Source organism: Grus americana, chromosome 3 (genome assembly GCF_028858705.1).
Source record: "Grus americana isolate bGruAme1 chromosome 3, bGruAme1.mat, whole genome shotgun sequence".
Lineage (NCBI taxonomy): Eukaryota > Metazoa > Chordata > Aves > Gruiformes > Gruidae > Grus > Grus americana.
Genome location: NC_072854.1, coordinates 112,556,725 through 112,576,968, shown reverse-complemented (window position 1 = coordinate 112,576,968; position 20,244 = coordinate 112,556,725). Strand labels below are relative to the sequence as shown.

The following is a 20,244-nucleotide window of genomic DNA, read 5'->3' as shown; positions in this document are numbered from 1 at the left end:
GCGGTGACACCGCGGTCCCCCGCCTCCCCTGCGATGGCACCGCCCGCCCCCCCCCCCCGCACTGGTGGTACGGCCCATCGCACCCCGCGCTCCCGGTGGTACCGCCCCGGCCGCGCTATGGAGCGGGCCCCGGCCCCGGCCGCGCCGCCGCCCGCCCCCTCCTTCGCCGAGGTGCTGCAGCTGGTGCGGAGCGGGCGGGAACTGCCGGGCGTGCGGCGGGCACACGCATCGCCCACGGGAGACACCCCCACCCCCTCCCGCCTGCCGCTGCCCACCAAGCCCTGGGAGAACCGCTCCGGCCTCGCCAGGCCCTAAGCCCCGGCCTGGCCTGCCCTGGGGAGCGCCCCCGGCCCCAGCGCGGCGCTGAAGACAGGTGATGTAGAAACGTACAAAAGAACTCTTAACAAGAAGGGTAAGGCCGCGGCCCCCGCCCGGCTTCCCCGGCAGCGGCCGGGAGGGCGGAGAGGGACGGAAGAGGCGGGAGTACAGGACGGGGCTGGCTTCCACCGAGGCGGCGGCTGCTGCTGCCGGGACACGGCCGGCCCGGTCCCACGGCGTCCCGCGTTACAGCGCCACACGAGGGGTGAGATCCAGGGTCACCTGCCGCTTGCTGCCTCTTCAGCCAGGGGCAGACAGCAAGCCCCCACCCCAGCCGTGCTCACCGGAACAGGCACCGGGCTCAGCGACGCCAAACGCTCCCAGGCCAGGCCTGGCTCGGCCACCTTGGTCTCTTATGGTCAAGGCTGCAGCTTCGTACGGTAGAACTTTATGCCGCCTTCGTCGTGGGTTTCAAGGTGTATGTATTGAAATAAAGCAAAACAAAAGATGTCCAATCACTTTACCACGCACCCATCATTAAGGCATACGTTTTGCAAGGATTTTTCTTCAAAAACAAAATAAATCTCTTTTTTGTCATTTCCAGCATTCACTTCATGCTGTTTTATGACCTCTTCATCTTCGCGGCCGCAGCCAGCATTCAGAGAACCAAGAACCCCCGTGGCTCTCAACCCAGCAGCCCGGTGGGAGCAGTGATATTGCTTGATTTCCATGTGCCACATCTCAATAGCTAGTGATCCTTTAGGAGGTGCAAACAAACTTCAACAGAGCTGCATTTCCTCGCCATACAGCTTGGCAACCACCCCATCTCAATACAAAACATCAAATTAATCTTGCAAACATTTGAAGAACCCGAGAACTGACTTAACACTTGAAACCCGTGCGGGGCGAAGGCAGGACTGACACGTGTTTCCCTCCCTCCTAGCAGCATTGCCGTGCCCGAGGACAGAGCTACTCCACGTTGAGCTTTGTTTTTATGTTCATGGCCGCCAGCTCTGCCACAAAGTAACGGAAGACGTGGGGCACAGGGACAACCTCGATGGTGTCCACCTCGCTGCAGACAGAGCAGGAGTACCTCCTGTTGCTTGTCACAGAGGAGGAGTGCGGTGGTTTCTCCAGCACAGGAGATGTCATGCTGCCGCAGCTCATGCAGACGTAGGCTACAGAGCCATCAGAGCAGTTGAACAGGCGGTCTTGCAGCAAGAAAGACGTTCCATGAGCCAGCAAAGCATCACGCTCCATCTCGCCAAAGCGAATCCCACCTTCCACATTCCTCCCCTTGACGGGCTGGTTGGTGACAGCATCTCGGGGCCCTGTTGTCCTCACCTGGAACTTGTCTGAGACCATGTGGCGCAAGCGCTGATAGTATACCACTCCCACAAAGATATCCGCCTCCAGCTCCAGGCCGCTGATGCCACTGTACATCTTTTCCGTCCCAAAGAAGTTATAACCTGCACTCGCTAAAGTCTCACCGAAGTATTTCAAAGCGGAGTTCTTCTCTGTGAAGGTGAAGGGAGTGGCATCATAGGAGACGCCGTGCAGTGCTGCCGACTTCCCCGCCATGCTCTCAATTAACATCCCAATAGTCATTCGGGAGGGAAAGCCGTGAGGGTTGAAGAGGATGTCTGGAACCATTCCGTTCTCCGTGAATGGCATATCCTCAACAGGCCACAGCTGGCTCAGGATACCTTTCTGTCCATGACGGCTGGCAAATTTGTCTCCGACAGTTGGATTTCGAGGCACCCTCACAGTGATGCAAGCCTTCTTGAATTTCCCAGTGCCACGGTCATTACTGCATAACCTGACATTGTCTACAATGCCAACTTCCTTATTCCTGTATAGGTGCAAAAACAACCACAGCAAAGGTGTCAGGTGTGCTAACGATTTTTAGCTTTGAAAGGGAAATGAAGGAAAAAAAACCACTTTGTAAGACTCATAAAATGCCTTGGGACAGCTGGGGAACAGCACTGTTCTTGAGAAGTACTACTCGGTAGTGAGGGAAGTCAGACTGCATAGGAACTAGGGCAAGGAAGCAATATGACAGCATTCATTTGCCTTTTCTAATCCTAGAAGTACAGCTACAACTGTCAGGTGATTAGGTAATGTGGCACTCATGAGATTTAAAATAAAGATCATTTAAACCTGGTTCATGTTTATCATGCTTTATCTGACAAACTGCACCCCAGTGCCATTTGTTCTGTGTTAAGGCAGCAGTCCCTCTCCCTACCCCCAGTAAATTCGCACCATCTTGGTGAGATACCAAAATAAAGCAGCGGGTTCAGTGGAAAGCAGAGGGAAGTTCAGAGCAGAAAGGGAAGGCACAGTGTGAGCTGAGAGGGCTTTGCCAACAAGTTCCTTGGTCAGAGGCGTGCTGCTGCTCCAGGTGAACCCTCAGCCTGGTGTTCCACGTGCTAGGTGCCTGCTGCAGACGTAACTGCTGTTAGAGCTCTCAGCTCAAACTCTCCACTCGATTTGGAGACAACAGCTAAGGAATAAATACACTTTGTCCCATGTTAAGACAAGGTTACTTTTCTTCTTTCCTTTGAAGTCCTAATGAACACAGTGTTTGCTGAAGGCCTGTACCTAAGTTTAGCTTCTGTTTCAAAGCTGTCATTTTTCTGTGTTCAAATGCAACCAGGCCATCACACACAAAAGAACCCAAACAAAAAACTGTGCTTCATAAGCCTCTTCCAAGTTTGTTCAAACTTTTGAAGTCAAAAGCCTCTGTCCTCCTTCTCTTCCAAGCTGCACATAAGATCTAGCAGTGTACGCAGCACTTAGGACAGCAGGGAGAACTCCCTCTTAAGGGCCCTGAGTCTCTGGGGTGAACCAAGAGCTGGGAACCTCATTGCTCTATCAGAAAATAAATAATTTCCTGATTTGGACCAAGAATGAACACAAGCTGAATGTTACAGAGGTAAAATGCCGCTCTGGTTAAGGAACCTGAACTAAGGCGGGGCTTGCACGAGACCTGGGGAGCAGGAGCGCCAAAGGGCTCTACAAGTGCTGAGCTAACAGATCCCCGCTACCACGTGCCGAATTTCTCAGCCCTGCTCTGTGACCAGGATGACTAATTCTATGAATCCACAGCAGCCTCCCCAGTGCAGCTGAGGCACCACCTGTTAGAGAGTAACAAACAACAGCTTTCCCAGTAGTTACTGTATTACCCAAGTGCTTCTCAAACCAATGCGCCTTCACAACGTGAATAACTACACAGCATTATCCTCACTCTACCAATGCTGTACAGAGACATAGGTAAGGCCTGAAGTCATACGGACCACCAGGAACGCAGGATGCTTTTAAATATATCAGGTTTTGTCAATGCTTTTTGCTTCGCTTTCTGGAAAGAATGAAGAAGATTTTAATGAAAGCCTCAGCAGCCTTCTCTCTTCCAAATGGAGTTCAAAAATCTTAAGAAACTTATCCCCAAAATATTCCAGGGGGAGAGAGGAGTGTAGTTGACATATTTTAATATTCTAGCAGTTTGGAAGCTTCAATGTTAATAAAATTGCTCTTTGAACCCCTAATCCTGTAACAACTTTGCTTACGAGGTTTTCTGGCAAGTCTCCGAGACCAGGCACTTTGTTTTGGTTTTCTGTTTGGCATTTCTTTGGGTTTTTTTCAGACAGAATACCTTAGGTGAGTCAATTAACAAAAAGCTACAGAAAACAACTGCAGGGGATGGGCAGAGGAACAGTCCTTGGGAGACCCTAAAACATTTCTGCAAGCTCTTTCTTTTTACCAGCCTCAGATTCTCCTCCTGGGATAAGTCAGGCTCTGCAAGCACACGTTGGCTTACATAAAAGCCATGACACATGCATAGGAGTCACCTACAACATGAACTTCATGCTCTCTCTGTCAAGACATGGACACTATGACACGAGGAGAAAAGGGAACCCCTGGAGGAAAAGATACTGCAGCTTGTCAGGGCTAACTGCTCTCAGACCACAGCCAGGAGGGACAAGCTGAACTTACCGGTAGTAGACAGTGACGGTCTCCCCTGTGTTGAGGTTCATGAAGCTGTAGAAGGGGTCCCCGGGCTGTAGGATAGAGCCAACAAAAGGCAGTCCATCGGCATCCAACTTCTCCGTAACATTTGGATCACCAGGCCTGATGCCAAATACTAAATTATCGCCTGCCCTGCTGGCTTTCAGGGAAAGGTCAATGCTCTCCATCTTGATAACACTTCCATAGGCAAAGCCTCTCTGCCAGGAAGACTTGTTCACAATCTAAGAAGAAGAAACAAAGGCCTGTTAAAGACTTGCTAATAACTTCAACAAAGAAAGCATTTCCACTCCTTTCTAACATTGCCTTCCTAAACAAAGTCACTGTTCCAAAAGGCCCAAACCTTCTGTAACATCAGTATTTTTCAATGCTAGAAGCTCACTGCCTTGCACAAGGGAGCTCTGCTCTGCGTTCAGTACCTCCAGCATGACCTGCAGTAACAACACTTAACCGCCATGCTCCTATATCTGCCCTAACAGCGGCTGTGGACTAGCAGAAGCAGAAAAAAGGCTCTTCTCAGTTAGGTACCACCCTTCTTCCCAGTCCCCCACATCCACTTCTTCTACAGGCCAGCAAGATTTCTCCTCTTGGTGGCTTACCATTGCATCTTCCATGTCATAGCCACTGTAGGAGATGACAGCCACAATTGAATTGGTGCCGATCGGATAGCTGTCTATACCGTAATAGTCATACATGTTGGGCCGCACCAGAGGGCTCTGGGGAGTGTGGAGGTGGTACAGCTTGTTATCCGAGCGGTCCTTGTAGTTATAAACTGGAAACCCCATGGTTTGCTTTCCTAGAAAGAAAGTTGGATTTATTCAGGATCATTTCAGAGTTAATCTATGTTTCATCCTCCATGTATCTTAAGAAGAAAGCTGGAAATACTGACAGTTTAGAGGGATTATCAATCTTAAAACCCTTGGAATTTAATAATGGCCCTAAGTCCAGCTATAAAAGTTTCTACAAACCACAACACTCAATTCTTGTCATAGCATTTCATAAGGACTATTTGTAATTTTGTGGCTTTTCTGCAATTTCAAAATCTCCAATAAGGTTGGTGTGCTGGTTTCTGGTTTTGTTTGGTTGGGTTTTTTGGGCTTTTTTGTTTGTTTTGGGTTTTTTTTTTCCCCTCCTCTTCCCAGAGTGAGGCACACCTTACATATTTCCAGGCCAAAAAGCATTTGCTTCTGCAGTATAAATATATTGGCAAGGAAAACAAGTTTTGAACATAGTCACACTGGTACTTTCAGAAAAGTATGAAAAAGTGGTAGCATTTTAAGGATGTCTTTCTGATAATATTGTCAGAAATGCAATATGCTAGAGATGCTATCGAGGTAATGAGGCCTGCTCTCTTGAAGTCCCTATCCACACACTTTCTCTTAGCCTTCTGTATTTTAAAAATAAGCTTCTTGCACATCACTTGCACCTCAGCTGATTGAAACCCCACTACGTACCCTATCCCAACTTCTTTCAGACAACCAAATAAATCAATTTAAATCTCTGTCAAATAGTTGTCAGAGAAAAACCCCATCCTGTTGCCATGGTGCTGCGTTACTTTCGTGCAGCAGATGCCTCGCAAGCATCCTCTCAACAGCTGCAGTGCGGAGGCAGCAGTCGCTCACTGAACACAGGTGGCAGGGAAACCTCACACCAACGACTGAGGTTAACCTCTGCCGGCTGCGAGGATGAGAGGACTGTTGGCAGCACAGTTGTCGGACACTACCCACCACCGAACAGCTGGTGCTGTGCCCTTCAACTTGTCTATACGATCAACAACATCAAATACAAAACTTACTAAAGGCATAAGGAAGGCAACAAGTGCAAAAACCTAGAACTGCCCACTGGAAGGCAGCCAGGATGATAACTTGATAAACTTGGCTTCATTTGCTTTGCCATGGAAAAAAATAATTATACAAAAGGCTGTTAATCAACTTCAATGTTGAAACAACAGCTGGGAAGAGCTGTTATTTGGGAATGTAGGAAGACAAACTGGAATAGACATGCAAGAGATTCCGCCCCCCACCCCCCCACGGACTTGCAGCATTAGGTCCTACAGCACTTACCCATCTGGCACTGGTACATGTTTCGTGGACTTTGGTTGTGGTCGGAGAAGGGGATGAGGTTGGCCACCACGCTCAGAATGCTGTGAGGGAAGAGCTCCTGGTGAGTCGTCACTCCGGGCACCACCTCCGACTCCAGCGAGGCCACGTTCATGAAGATCTGCAAGTACCAAATTGGACGATTCTCATTTGCGTCCTTCTTTCAAAGGGAGGGAAGCAAAGCAAAGCTGCCTCCGATGCCTTTCTAGCTATTTCAGTTTTAGCTGTGGTTGTTGTCTGCACCTTAGTGTAGTAGCAGGCAAGAAGCAAAGCAAAGCTGCCTCCGATGCCTTTCTAGCCGTTTCAGTTTTAGCTGTGGTTGTTGTCTGCACCTTAGTGTAGTAGCAGGCAAGAAAACATACCAAGACAGCTGCTGAACCACCCATCACAATCACAGACCAACTGCAAGGAAAGCAAGTCTGGAAATACACAACTGCAGTAACACGTCCTCCTTAATCCACTGCTTGTCTGGCAATTTGGAGAACATGATGTAACACAAGATGAGACAGTACACACAAGATAGCAATCCTTCACCTCAAAAGCTTCACTAAGGTAACACCGAGAGCAGATTTCAATATCTCAAAAAGATCCTTACAGTCCGTCTGAGACATTTACCCAAAATCAATTAGCAGGAGGTAAGAAAACCCTTTTACTACCTATTCTAGCTCTTCAACACAAGCTCCCTATGTCCCATCCTCAGCTCCTTTTGCAAATATTTTCCAAAATATTATTTTTGAGCTGGGTACCTCTGTAAGAGTCAGCACTTTATACAGGAAATATGCAAACCCCACCTGTTCCAGAGTACCAATCCATTCATTCCTTCCATAGAACAGGTTTCTGACAGGCCGCACCATCCGGCAAGGGGTAGTAAAAATGAACAACCCAGGATATAGACTGGGTTTTCCTGTCATTGGGATAAGGACCACTTCTGCCCGTGCAGGAAATCTTTTCTCTTGCGTTATCTGTTGGTGCAAAGAAATACCGATTTAGAAACACGAACCAAGAGTGGTTTAGTTGAGCTGCATCCAACAGGCTACACAATGAAAATGCCAACCACAGGGGTAGCTGCTAATATAAAATGGTGGAGAAAAGATTTACAAAATACTTTTAGATAAATCTCCACCAAGAAGAAGGACAGAATATGTCTATCCTACCTTTTTCAAGAAAAAAAGTTCTGCTAGAAATGACGTCTTCATAAACTAACAGACCACGTATACACATATAAACAATGAAAACAAAAAAGCCCACTCCAATACTAACGTACAGCCAAAGAGAACTTATTTGTTCAGATTAAAACAAATTGAAAATAAATGGGAGTTTAAAAAAAAAGTTCCAAACATGCCTATTTTTGACCACTGCATATTGAGGATGTTTAGCTAAGAAACATTTTAAACAAGCCAACCTTGAAACGGCGGAGGGTTTCTGCAATCTCAGGAGCCAGCTCCCACTCTACCCAGCCCACCACAGAGCCGTCCAACACAACTCTGTAACACTCCGCGTAAGGCTTGCTTGGGGTTGCATTGATGGGGGTGACACCTGTGAGAAGAGGAGGTTGGTAGAAGGAACAGCCAAAAAAGCAAACAAAACACAGACGTTATTTCTGCAGGAAGCCTCAATCCACACCGAAAAGCTTTCTGAGACATCAGAAAATTCAGACGTACAGGGAAAAGCTGTAGGTTACTTAATGGAAAATATAGAATGTGCACAACTAAGAATGGCGTTCCTCTCCCTGTTCTTCTGATTGAAATAGGGATCGCTGTTATCGTGGTAATCACGAGTGAGCTGCAGTTTTAACTCAAGTCACCAGCAGCATTAGACGATTGCTGCCAGGTCCAATCTCTTAGAGCTTGTGCTGTGCAATTCCTTGCGCTTAAGCGAGTATCTTTACGGCACGCAGCTAAGAGACATTTACATTGGACTTTACACTCTCCAAAAGGTCGACATGCCTGGGTAAGCAATGTGCTACTTACCACTGAGCAGAAGCACAGTAAGTACAGGTTTACCTTGATTTCACCTTCTCAAGTTAACAATGTACAGCGATGGCATCTGGAGAGCATTTCCCAGATATGGGTTTGCAGGGCAAAAAGGTAAAAAAGGAAGGCTGCTCCATTAAATGATCAAGCCAATAAAACATACCTAGGGAACATAACAAAGGCAGGATGTCTGTCACAGGCACCATCTCCGTCACTATTTCACACAGAACTGTCATGTGGTTCATCAGACCGCAGGGTTCTCCATCTGGGGTGTCCACAGGGCACAGGAACCCCCAGGACTCGGGCAGGAGCTTGCGGACGGTTGTAGTTCTCATCTGGGAAAATGCTGCCCCTCTGTGTATGCAGCGGAAGTGGGACAGGTAACGGATGAAATTCAGCTTATCTCCCACCACACACAGACCGCTGTTCTGCAACATGCCCAGGCCTTGGGAACAAAAATGACATTTATGTCAGGACGTGATCCAGCTTTAACAAATAAAGTATGAAGTTACAAGGCAGTTTCATATTTTTCACTGACAAGCCCTAAAGATGCTTGCATGGGATCCCAACACCAGAAGGCACATGTACTGTTGCCTGCGCACAGGCAACTCAGTGACCTGTAAGAGGCCTAGAAACTTTAAATTCCAAGCTATTGCTTAAAATCCAACTCCTTTTGGAAACATGTGAAAGTCATTCCCAGTGAAACGACTTGAGGATTTGCAGCTGGTACTTTTTACTGAAATTCTTTGGCTTTCCAATCTTGTTTCATTTTCCAGTGGGCATTCCATTACAATATCATCACACTAGACACTGCAGGGAAGCACCAGGTAAATTCAAATTAAATATGTTAGCAAGGCAGTTTCTCACCATTTAAGCTCACATGGGGCAGTCCTGATAAACAAATGCCCCCTCTCTGTCTTACACTGCAAATAAGAAGAAATAATCCTTTGGAAAACAAATCAAAATACGGTTAGCTCTTTTAGACAATGCTAAATTTAGTTTCAGCTATTTATCTGGGTATCTGGGCTTTGCTCTAATAACTAACCTGTTTTATACCAGGCATAAAGTCTATGCTTGAGGAGAAATCTTGCCTTTTTCCTCAACTATCCCCTTCCTCAAACCATGTGCATTAATTCAGCTACAGTGTACAATGCCTGCACACAAGCAGTTGTTTTCAGTTAACAGCTCTGTTTTATGTTGTTTCTCATTCTGTTTAGCAAGGAAAAAAAGGCTTCTTAAACCTGAAGATTTATTTACCGGTTTTGGACCGCAGGTTACCAGTTGCAAGAAGATATTCAAACGGCTTGGTAAAGTCCGTTGCCAGGCTGAATGCCTTCACCAAGCTGTCTGCATTTATGTTGATATCTGCTTTTTCTGTTCTTTTCTCCAAAACGAACTTAACGGATTGCAACCAGCTTTCAAGCCTCTCCTATGGTTTAAAAGTGAGAGATTTAAATTTAAAACAGGAGAATAGAGGCTCAAATTAGAACTTCCCATCAGTTGCATGTGCTACAGGAATCCTCTGAAATCAGGAGGATGGACAACTTTTAGTGAACTGACAGTTTTCCAGCCATATTTCCCACACTGACTTCATTTTATCAAAACGCTGATGGTACCACGCCAACACAGACCTGCAAGGAAAATACCCGTCTGACAGCTTAGTAATCACTTCCACCCAAACCAGTGATGAGTCTGGCAAATGACATACAATAACAGAATTTCATAAAGGACAAACAAAACCCAAAGCAGATTGTGCCTATATTCTGACCACAAGAATAACCCCTCTGCTAAATACAGTGACGAAATAAAATCACATTACGAAGTAAGTTTAGATACCAACACTTGAAGGCCATGGACACACAGTATTTAAATGTTGCTGAGGTAATCTGAGATAGTGGACTGGATTTTCATTTTAACTGTGATCTTATCACTGCTGTGATCTTAGATACTACATAAAAACAGGGAAAAGGACATAACATACCCAACAACACTTTGGACTCTTAGGAAAAATCCACTGTATAAAGCCGCACTGTGTCTACTGTATACTCTTGTCTATTTAGGATCTTTGCATTCAAAAAAGGGGCTGTTAACTTACTCCCCTGCTGATCTGACACGGCCAGGCAGGAAAGCAACATCTTCTGATTCCTGGTGGCAGTGTAGCACTGGAATGCCTCACAGAACTCACTTGTTATTTTATTTCTAAACTCAGTGAGACCATTCAAGTAGTAGAGAGGTTTAGGTTTTAGTAGTCTTTTTAACAAAACAATACTAAAGAAAATTTTGACTAAAATGGAAAAGAAAGGTTACAAAAAAGAGTTATCCAACAACTCAGGGAAGGATCTTTACTTGGGGATGGGAACTACTATTCCACAATGATTTCACAGGATAGTCAAGCTTCTGAACAGGAATACTTTCCTCCCGGCATCCTAAAATGAGGAATTCCTAGAAATAAGCTGAATTCATATTGAACTGGAATAGATTAGGAAACTGCAATTTTACATCACCAGCAATAAATTAACTGCTTAAGTCAGAAGCACGCTATCAACTTCCTGATCTGTAAGGGAATTTAAAGATGGGAGAGCAATGACATCATCATGAATCATCACATTTGAAAGATTGGGGGCGGGGGGAAAGCAGTTATTTTCTTGCACATTTGCCATGTGAAACCACCACAAGGCAGATCTTCACCACTCCCGTATCAATTGAAACAACAGAAGTATGCCGATTCAAAACCCCTTAAGGCCTTACCTTTAAGAACATAAGGAAAAGCTGTCCTGGGGTAAGCACTTCTTGATTCATCAGACTGTCCGGGTTATCTTCCATGCACTCCCCTTTGGCAAAAGCATACAGCTTCCGAGCCATCATGCAGAGCAGGTAGAACTTTTCGGTTCTATTTGTCAGATGTATGCAGATACACTTGCTGGATGAAGAGAAAGGAGGAGCACAACTAACACCATCTCTTCATGCTAGATGTTCTTCAAGTTTTTCCTAAATAATCGGACACCTTTTTTTTTTCTTTCTAAAAAGCCTAAGAAGGCACAAGCTTTTCCAGTTGCCCTTACTACTATATGAAAATTCCAAGAAATAATAGTAAAAAAACCACCCCGGAGACTGAGCTGAAAAATGACCAATTCGTCTTTTTAAGGGCCTGCTTTTGTGAAAGATATACCTGGCTGATTAAATGAAGGTGAACCTTGAGAAAGATTGAGTGTACACACTCCTGTGCTAGATGTCCTTATATGTCCTGGTTTCAGCAGGGGTAGAGTTAATTTTCTCCCTAGCAGCTGGTTAGTGCTGTGTTTTGGATTTAGGATGAGAATAACATTGATAACACAGCAATGTTTTTAGTTGTTGCCAAGCAGTCAAGGACTTTTCAGCTTCTCACATTGCCCCACTAGCAAGTAGGCTGGGGGTGCACAAGAACTGACCCAAGTCAGTTCTGACAAGACAGCTGACCCAAACTGGCCAAAGGGATATTGCATACCATATGATGTCATGCTCTGTATATAACTGAGGGTGGGCTGGGAGGTGGGGCAGCTCAGGAACTAGCTGAGCATCGGCTTCAGGTGGTGAGAAATTGTGCTGTTCGTCACTTGTTTTCTATGTTCTTTTATCATCATCATTATTCCTTCCCTGTCCTATTAAACTGTCTTTATCTCAACCCACGAGTCTTACTTTTTCCTTTTCGATTCCCTCCCCATCCCACTGGTGGGGGGAAGCGAGCAAACGGCTGTGTGGTTGTGTTAGCTGCCATCAAGGTTAAACCATGACAGCCTACAGTTTATGTAAACAGATATCTGAGTTAAGACCAGTCAACTGCTAAGATTTGCGTGTTATTTTATGGCAGCTATGACACCAACCATATACATGCACATATCCACTTACATGCACCCCACCCCAAATCCGAGCTGGAAACTAGTAGTGCCCAAGACACTTGAGCACTGAAGGATTTTTTTCAGCTTTTCACTTCTGCTCAACATTGCCCTCTGCAGGTTCTGCTCAGAGAGGTTACTGTTCCAGCTCTCCCACGTACAGGGTAGAATCCCAATTATTGTTTTACTATTCCTCCTCTTCTATCTCCTCAGCTGAGGCAAATAAGGTGCACAGAATGTATCAGAGGAGGAAAAAACCCAACCAGAACAATGAACCACCCACCAGAATATTTAGAAATAAGAAAATCAGAGTAATTCCAACTTTCCTGAAATTACCTACTCACATTTCTCAGTACAAAGTTCTGGGCTTCCAGCTGGTCTATGGACTTATAAGTGCCCCTCTGAGGGGCTGCAGGCTGCCTTTGTGTCCCAGCCACCTGACCACCCCCTACTTACAAGTACTCAAGGACCGGGCATCCCAAATAAGCCTTTTCATGTGCTAAAAAAAGGCCTCTCAAAGGGCAAACACCTACTTTACCAGAAAAAGATATTATTTACTTGAATGCCTGTCATGCTGACAGTCTCAAATCCAGCTCTTCCATTCCTTTCTGACTTTTTCCATGAAATAAGCAAGACTTTAAAGCACCTAACTTCTACCATTTAAAAAGAAAAATGTAATTCTTATCAGTGTTGCAAATGACTGTGTGAAACTGATAAAGCACCACAAATTGCAGTATTTCTGTTCAACAAATAGAGCCTTGGGCAATCACAGACCTAGCTTTAACCTTCTCTTCCTTACCTTAGTCTTTATGTTTTTCATCAAATACATCAGAAAAATCACATCTAAATAACAACAGATACCCTCTCCTGAAACCATATTGGGGATACTTGTGTCAATCTATTGAAATACGTATTTCTGAACACCACAAATACGGATTATCATAATACCCTGGAGTCCCACCAAAAACTGACCACTGGCTATTATTTTATAAATGCATGTGAAAACCATAACAAAGCGTGATGTAATATGGCAGAGTACTCTTATATCTGCCTATCATTTCAATACAACTACACTGAACCACACACTCCTGCATGCATATGTACATACTTCAAAATGAAGTCTGCAGCCTGTTCATTGCTGTACCACTCAGGAAGGTTAAGTTTTACTCTGAAGCTCTTTCCCAGGTATTCGAGGACGTTTTGCTGCGTAAAACAGCCTGCATCCACTACCGCCCTCATCATCTCAGTAACGCAGTTCACATAAAAGGTGTCACCTTCCTTTTCTTTGACCAACTCTTCAAAAATCTGGTAGTCTGGGAAATCAACTAATGCCTGAAAGACAGAAGTGTATCAGATCAGAAAAAACAAAGTCACAGCAACATCTATCCATAAAACACAGCAAAAGAACTAGGGCACCCCACTGATTTAGGTTTCCAGTCCCCTGGAAATACCCTTCCACTGCGCAAACTGAAAAATAAAGCGGGGCTGAGGTGCTAAGAAAGTAATGCAGAGGATAGCTGTTCCCCGATGATGGTCACAAGAACTCCCCCAATCCAGTGAGACCCTTGGAAAAAAACAAACTTGAACCATCTAAACTAACAGGCTTCTCTTGTTTAGGTAAGATTTACTAATACCTTTACAGAATGAGCTCACTTAGAAACATGACTTCAATTCACCATTGTCTCAGGCTGCTACTTATTCTCATGCAAATCAAAAGGCAATTTACTTTAGATGAAGGCTGTTAGAATGAATTAACTTTAGTCTCAGCACTTGGTATACTAAAGCTCATACTCAAGTCCCATTCCTAGCTGTTGATGTTATAATGGTTTCCTAGCTGTTTCATTACCTCAAGGTTAAGCAAATATGTTGTCTACCAAAAACTTCTGTATTTACGGACAAACGTGCCTCATATTTAAGTAAATTATTTGTTCATCACATTTAAATAGTCTTCAAAAACTTCAGGAAAAATTGAAGGCTGCATGAAAAAGACACCAAGGCAGATTTCTTCACAAAAGGGGGCAATGTAAGCTCAGTTCTGCTGCTCAGTAATCATGATATATACACTTTGGAAGCAGCCAGAGCATGTGCTGCCTCTTGTCCAACAGAGGAGAGCAGCAGGATGATCACACAGCAAGAAGAAACCAGAATTAGAGCCAGAACAGAAGCGCAGCGGGGCCGCAGTAGCAGCAGTTTGCCCAGAGGGACCTGCACGGGCCGTGGGAAACCAGTGCAGAACCGAACTGGATTGATGCATGGGGGATGCAAACCCACAGAGAGCCACTGCTTATGGAAGAATTCAAACTTAAGACAACAATACCTGCTTATCCTGAGATCTCATGAGCTACCAGAAAGTCAGTACAATTACTTGTTGGTTTAATATGCAAAGGAATCAGCTACTTTTGGTAACTACTTTTGTTGAAACAAAAACTGAGGCAAAGCATTGAAGAAAAAGTGAAATGCATTATGCAACAGCGACGTGAATACAGCAGGTTGAAAGAAGAAGATACAGATTCACTGAGGCCAATTTACATGACGCTTCCATCATGTAGCACCACAGGTCTCCGATTTCCTCTAACACTTAGCTGCTGCAGTTAAAATATGCAGCTGAAGTACTCTGGCTCTGCTACTAGAGAAAGCATGCTTTTGGAGGAGAATTTTAAAAGTCTTGGCTCAAGTAAAACTTTTGCCTGCTCTCCAAAGAACAGTTTACAACCATCAAATGTGCTCAAATAGGTCCTTCCAGGTCTTCATCGCTTCCAGTTCCAATCAGAAGCAGCATTTTATTTTTCTTCTTAAAAAAAGAAAAAAGCCAGTTCACTGGTTTACTTTTAGATGGGACAACCTGACTTTAATGATGTTGTTCACTGACTGAACACTCAGCTGTCATTCTGTCTTAAAAGATTCCTGAGATCTTTCACATTAGGCGGCAAACTCTTACATCCTCCAAGAGCTATTCACCCAGAGCATTCCTTAGCAAAAAGCCGTGAAACTCTTGTGTAACTTTCCTCTCTCAATCCTGCACACACTTCCTCTGCTGCAGCTGAGCGTTGCATTACAGGCATAGGCTCTTTTTGTACTACAGTTCTTTGGCCAATATAGGAAGGATTATGGAAAATACTTAATATGGAATTAGCTGCTTCTCATTACTTAAATAAAAGCATAAGCATTAGTTGTTTACCTTCAGCGCAAATCCCAAGGGAAGGAAGAACAACTCTTTCTGAAAAATGAAATTCACCATGACACAACCATTTTCCAAGTAGTGAAGGTTCATATTGATTGCAGTGTGCTCATCCTTAACGCAGTGCATCGCTACTCCTGCAAAAACCAACACAAGCAAAGGCCAACGTGAGTCGTACAAAACCAACTGGCTGCATTGCTGCCACGCATCTGAGCGGGCGCAAGACGACTCGGGAGAGAAACTTTGGTGCTTCATGGCCGAGAACACAAGGCAGACCACTAGTTTCAGCATCAGTCTCAAATAAATATAATTTCAAATAAATACATCAGCTCAATTCAGTTCTTAGCGGGTGAATGTCTCAGGACAGCTGGCACGCTTGCTCAGAGGCTTGGAAGATGCATACGGTTTTTAAGAAAAGGAAAGCCCCAAGCCTCCACTATTCTGTCTGTAGCCTTAGGTTCCAAGATACAGCAACGCACAGGTACTCTTCCTAATTGCACTCTGGGTCAAGTTCTCACATCTCTGTACTCAGGTGGTACGGCTGAAGCAGTGTTTCCTTGTCCTGTCCCAGGCTATCCACTGCAGGACAAAGAAAAATAAACCAAATGGGACCGTTTAAATCTGCAGTACCTCAAAATTAATTAACATGGAATTAGGACTGTGTGTGCTCAAGCACCATGGTCCCGCAGCTGCTAACACCTGTAAAACTGTAACTTTTCCAGTTTAATTAAGTTTTAAACTTGTTTTACTGAGTATACACAACAAAGGTATGGGACAGATTCTAGTTAATCTGCTTTGTGCAAACTAAATCTGCCATCTCCAAGTATGGATAAACAGATTAAATGAAACATGTCCAGCAGTTTACACTGACTTCTACCAAAGGGAGGGTTTTAGTTACACCCTCCGCGTAACAACAGGTTACAGGTACTTGAGGAATAAGATCTCCTTGCTCACTTGGGTGGCTCTGACGGCCTCGACAAGGCCAGCACCTGCTTACTGCTTCTACACTTGCAGTGGTGCTGACCCTGTATTTTCATACATAGTAAAAAATGTAAACATTATACAAGAGCTGCACCAAACATCAGCTACAGATGGTCACTCCTGTTTGTCCTCAAGTAGTCACAAGCAGAATGCTGCAGGAAACCTGTTCAGCTTACCGTACTCTGTGAAACCAGGGCCTCTGTTTTTCCATTTGTGTCTGGTCATTGCAAGTGGGAAATTTCGCCTAGGCATGATCAGCATCCTAATAACTTTTTCTAAGCCATTAACTATAAAGTAGCCTCCCATTTCCTGGCAGAAGAAGAAAAATAATTTTGATGTGCTTTGAAATTCATAACCCAGCAGTGTAAATAAAAGACAAAAACGTCTGTCTTATACATTAACAAACATTTGACGTTTTATCTATGAAACACACTGCAAGATGTATGTTTCAGCCCTGAATTTGGAAAGGCTGCACTCCTTGCCAGCAACTATTAAGTCTAAACGTAGCATACGGTGCAAGGAAAGGGTTCTACAATTTAAAGGAAAAAAGAAAAAAAAACAACAAAAACCTGTGTTGTCAACTGAATGGTTTGGAAGAGCTGACATTAACTATTTTTTTTAATAAATAGTCTGAAGTTCTCATTTTGAGTTTATAAACTAGAGGGATCTTCAGTGCAGAAAACCTCTTTCTGGTCACATACAAGCTTAACACTCATAAATGTACAGCACCTCAAACAGCATGCCATTACACAAAAAGCATACAAGTGGCATACTAGAGGGGCAGCAGGAGTACGTCATTGTAGATTTTCTTTCACGGTTTGCTCACTCTTTTTGTGAGCGCAAAATACGGCACTAAATAATTCTGTATTAAATTCCCCACAGCTTACATGCTACTGGGAAGATGAAGAAAAAGCTGCAGAAGACAATGGAGAATGAAAACGTCGCTTTTAATGCCCATTCTCCAAATCTTTGTCTCCTCAGAGGCCCGCTCAGAGCTATGTGGCCTCAGCAGCTGGTTAGCAGTTGAGGAGTCATATACTGGAACTGTAGGTATTGGCACCAAACAGATCCCTGTATTCAAGGATAGCTGTGATTGCATATTTTTCAAAATGCTGTATGGAACATTCAGAGAAAATAACAAGCCAAACTTGAAATAAAATATAAACGCTCAAGTTCTGTAAAGAGAAGGTGGCCTGAGATACTGCTCAGGTAAAACGCAGATTATCCTGATCCACAAAATCCCCGTTACCTCTTCCTCCTCGTGGTGCTGCATGAGCTCTTGTGGAGAAAGATTATAGAGGTTGCACAGCTTGGACTTCACCATGATTGGAATATACCCCAGGGGCTGTTTAATAGTCCCTTGTGGCATGCCATTCACTGACCAGCTGATGTCAGCCTACAACGACACAAGGCAAACAGTGAGCAAATTAAGCTGCCCTTTTAAATCTTTCCTGCTAGATTAACTATACACTTAATATAACCACAATCTGTTCAACAAAGTTCTACCACTGTGAAATGGTAATAATGAACATAAAAAGCAGAACCATTAGATACGTGCGTAAAGATTACTCCATGGCAAACAAGTCAACATGGGTTTAGAGCAGAAAATCATACAAGCCTAGAACAAGGTAAAGAAGCAGCTAGTAGAGCGAACAAAGTTGATGTAGTCTACTTGGCCTTTCAGACCCTTCGACAAAGCAACCTAAATAAAAAGGCAGCTGCAGGATGTGAAAGGAAACCCCAGAAGTCAACAAACAATTAAAAGAAAAAGTAGAAGAAAACAGAAACTGCTTAATGGAAGGACATCCACCCTACAAGCCTGCAGAGACCTTTCCTAAGACTTGTTCACTTAACAATCTGAACTGATTCACTTAACAACTTAATCTTCACTTAACAATCTGAACTGAGCAATCTGAAAAGTGAGACAGCAGTTCTGACTTTATATGCAGAATGACAGGCTTTAAAAGAGGAAACACCAGCACTGAAATACAAAAACACTAGTTCAACACCTGGAAACAGTTAAAAGAGTAAATTGAGTCTCAGGAATTACTACGTAAGAGAAGGGAAATGTTACTACACCCCTCTAAATCCACAGTGCAGCACCAAGACCTCTGCACAGTTCTGGTTTCCAGCTTAGGCCAGGGCTAAAGGTGTAAAGCAGCTCCTGTGTGAGCAGCTGCTCAGCAGAGTGGGGCTCACGTCTCACCTTGGGGAAGCAAGAACCGCACGGAGAATCCAAGGGAGGGGGACGCGGTTAATTAAGGGCAGCAGGGTGGAAACAGGGAATGATTACACACTGCTTCCTGCTATGCAAGGGCTGGGAGCAGGAGAAACCAACCCACCCATCCAAGCACAAGGCAATACCTTCTCACACAAGACACAGCAAAATATTTTTGTTCCAACTGTTCCAAACATTTACATGGGTTCAAAAAATAATTAAACAACCAACCATTGGAAAAAAGACGGGAAATAATTCGGGTATGAAGAATAAAAGCATTGCTAGCTCAGGAAAATCTGAAAGTCACTGGGAAAATTACTGCGAACAATCTGCGACTGCCCCACTTTCACATTAAGATACTGCACTTACAGTCACTTTTATCACTGTTAGTTGTAATGCTTTGGAAAAAGAAAAAAAAAAAAAAAGCTGAAATTGCAAGTAAGCGTTCCCTCGCACCAGGTGCCTCACGCAAACATACGGCTCAGGCACAATTACACAGTTTAATGAAAATCAGCAAGAGCTGTGCAGTCCTCTCACAGTGCAAAGGAAAACATTTGCTGAGGATGGCTCTCCTCCAGGCAAACGTCAGAGCGATTCAGAGAGACGACGAACACACGACGTGAACAAGAGGGATTTGTAACTCCGGACCTCTGTACGGAGCGCCCCTGCCTCCGAAACCCGGGCTCCTGCAGAAGGGAGGCGTGGGGGCTGTCACGACACGGGTGTCCTGCCGCGGGGTCCCGAGCCGGCCGGCTGACAGCACAGCCGAGGACACCGCTGCGAGGGCGGGCAGCGAGACCGGGCCTGCCACGAGCTCGGTTTAAGTGACGTTTGCGCTGTGAGCTCATACTTCAGCAACCCCCGAGACTCCACGCGGGACAGAGCTCTCAGAGCCCCCCCGCGGCAGGTGACACCGGGAAGGGGACTTGAACGGAAGCAAAGCACGCGGAAACAGCGAAGGGCTCGGCCGGCTTTGCTCCCCGCGGCAGCGGCGGCGTGGGGGCACCCCGCGTGACCAGGACACGCGTGTCCTGCGGGCAGGACCCCACCGGGCGGCGGCAACCGGACACTTACGGCGATCCTGCCGCGGTAGGTGCTGCGCAGGCCGCGGCACTCGGCGGGGAACACCCTCCTCTCCTGGCAGACCGTCCCCGCCGGCACGGCGGGGGGGGCGATGGACACCCCGGCCACCACCAGCAGCACCCGGTCGTCCTTCAACGCGAACTCCAGCGGGGAGAGATCCTGCAACGGCACCGGATGAAGCGCGCCGGGAGGGCCCGGCCCGGCCCCGCGCCCCTCGCCCTCGCCCCCCAGACCTGCACGGCGCGGTAGACGCCCTCGCTGACGGCGTAGTTGAAGGACTCGATGTGGGCGCCGGTCAGGTCGCGCCGGGCCCCGCTGCGCCGCGGCGGCCGCAGCCGGTGGGGGTCCCCTCCGCGCCCCGCCATGCCGGTCCCGCGCCGCCGCCTCGCGCCGCCTCACGGGAAACGGCGAGGGCGGGGGCACGCGGCGCCGGACCGCGTGCAGGGCTCGCCGCCAGGGCGCCGCCGGGGGGCGCTGCGGCACCCACCGCCGCGTGCGG

At 45.8% G+C, this 20,244-nt stretch overlaps 2 protein-coding genes across 3 annotated transcripts; one reads left to right on the top strand and one right to left on the bottom strand.

Annotated features, from left to right (window-relative positions):
• Window positions 1–33: 33 nt before the first annotated feature.
• Window positions 34–2,481, top strand: C3H6orf226 (chromosome 3 C6orf226 homolog). Its single transcript, XM_054820253.1, has 2 exons — window positions 34–313; window positions 966–2,481. The coding sequence occupies exons 1-2, from the start codon at window positions 34–36 to the stop codon at window positions 1,040–1,042; spliced, it is 357 nt and encodes a 118-aa protein (XP_054676228.1). The 3' UTR covers window positions 1,043–2,481.
• POLR1B (RNA polymerase I subunit B) lies at window positions 784–20,244 on the bottom strand. Of its 2 annotated transcripts, XM_054820248.1 has the most exons (15): window positions 19,979–20,244; window positions 19,737–19,904; window positions 17,694–17,840; window positions 16,621–16,753; window positions 15,464–15,600; window positions 13,394–13,617; window positions 11,162–11,333; window positions 9,671–9,842; window positions 8,577–8,858; window positions 7,843–7,976; window positions 7,232–7,402; window positions 6,405–6,561; window positions 4,941–5,137; window positions 4,312–4,565; window positions 784–2,170 (listed from the first exon to the last, which is right to left on the bottom strand). In XM_054820248.1, the coding sequence occupies exons 1-15, from the start codon at window positions 20,108–20,110 to the stop codon at window positions 1,288–1,290; spliced, it is 3,363 nt and encodes a 1,120-aa protein (XP_054676223.1). In that variant the 5' UTR covers window positions 20,111–20,244; the 3' UTR covers window positions 784–1,287. The 2 variants fall into 2 exon arrangements, with proteins under 2 accessions (XP_054676223.1, XP_054676224.1); XM_054820249.1 differs by lacking the exons at window positions 16,621–16,753; window positions 19,737–19,904; window positions 19,979–20,244 and having other exon boundaries at window positions 17,694–17,819.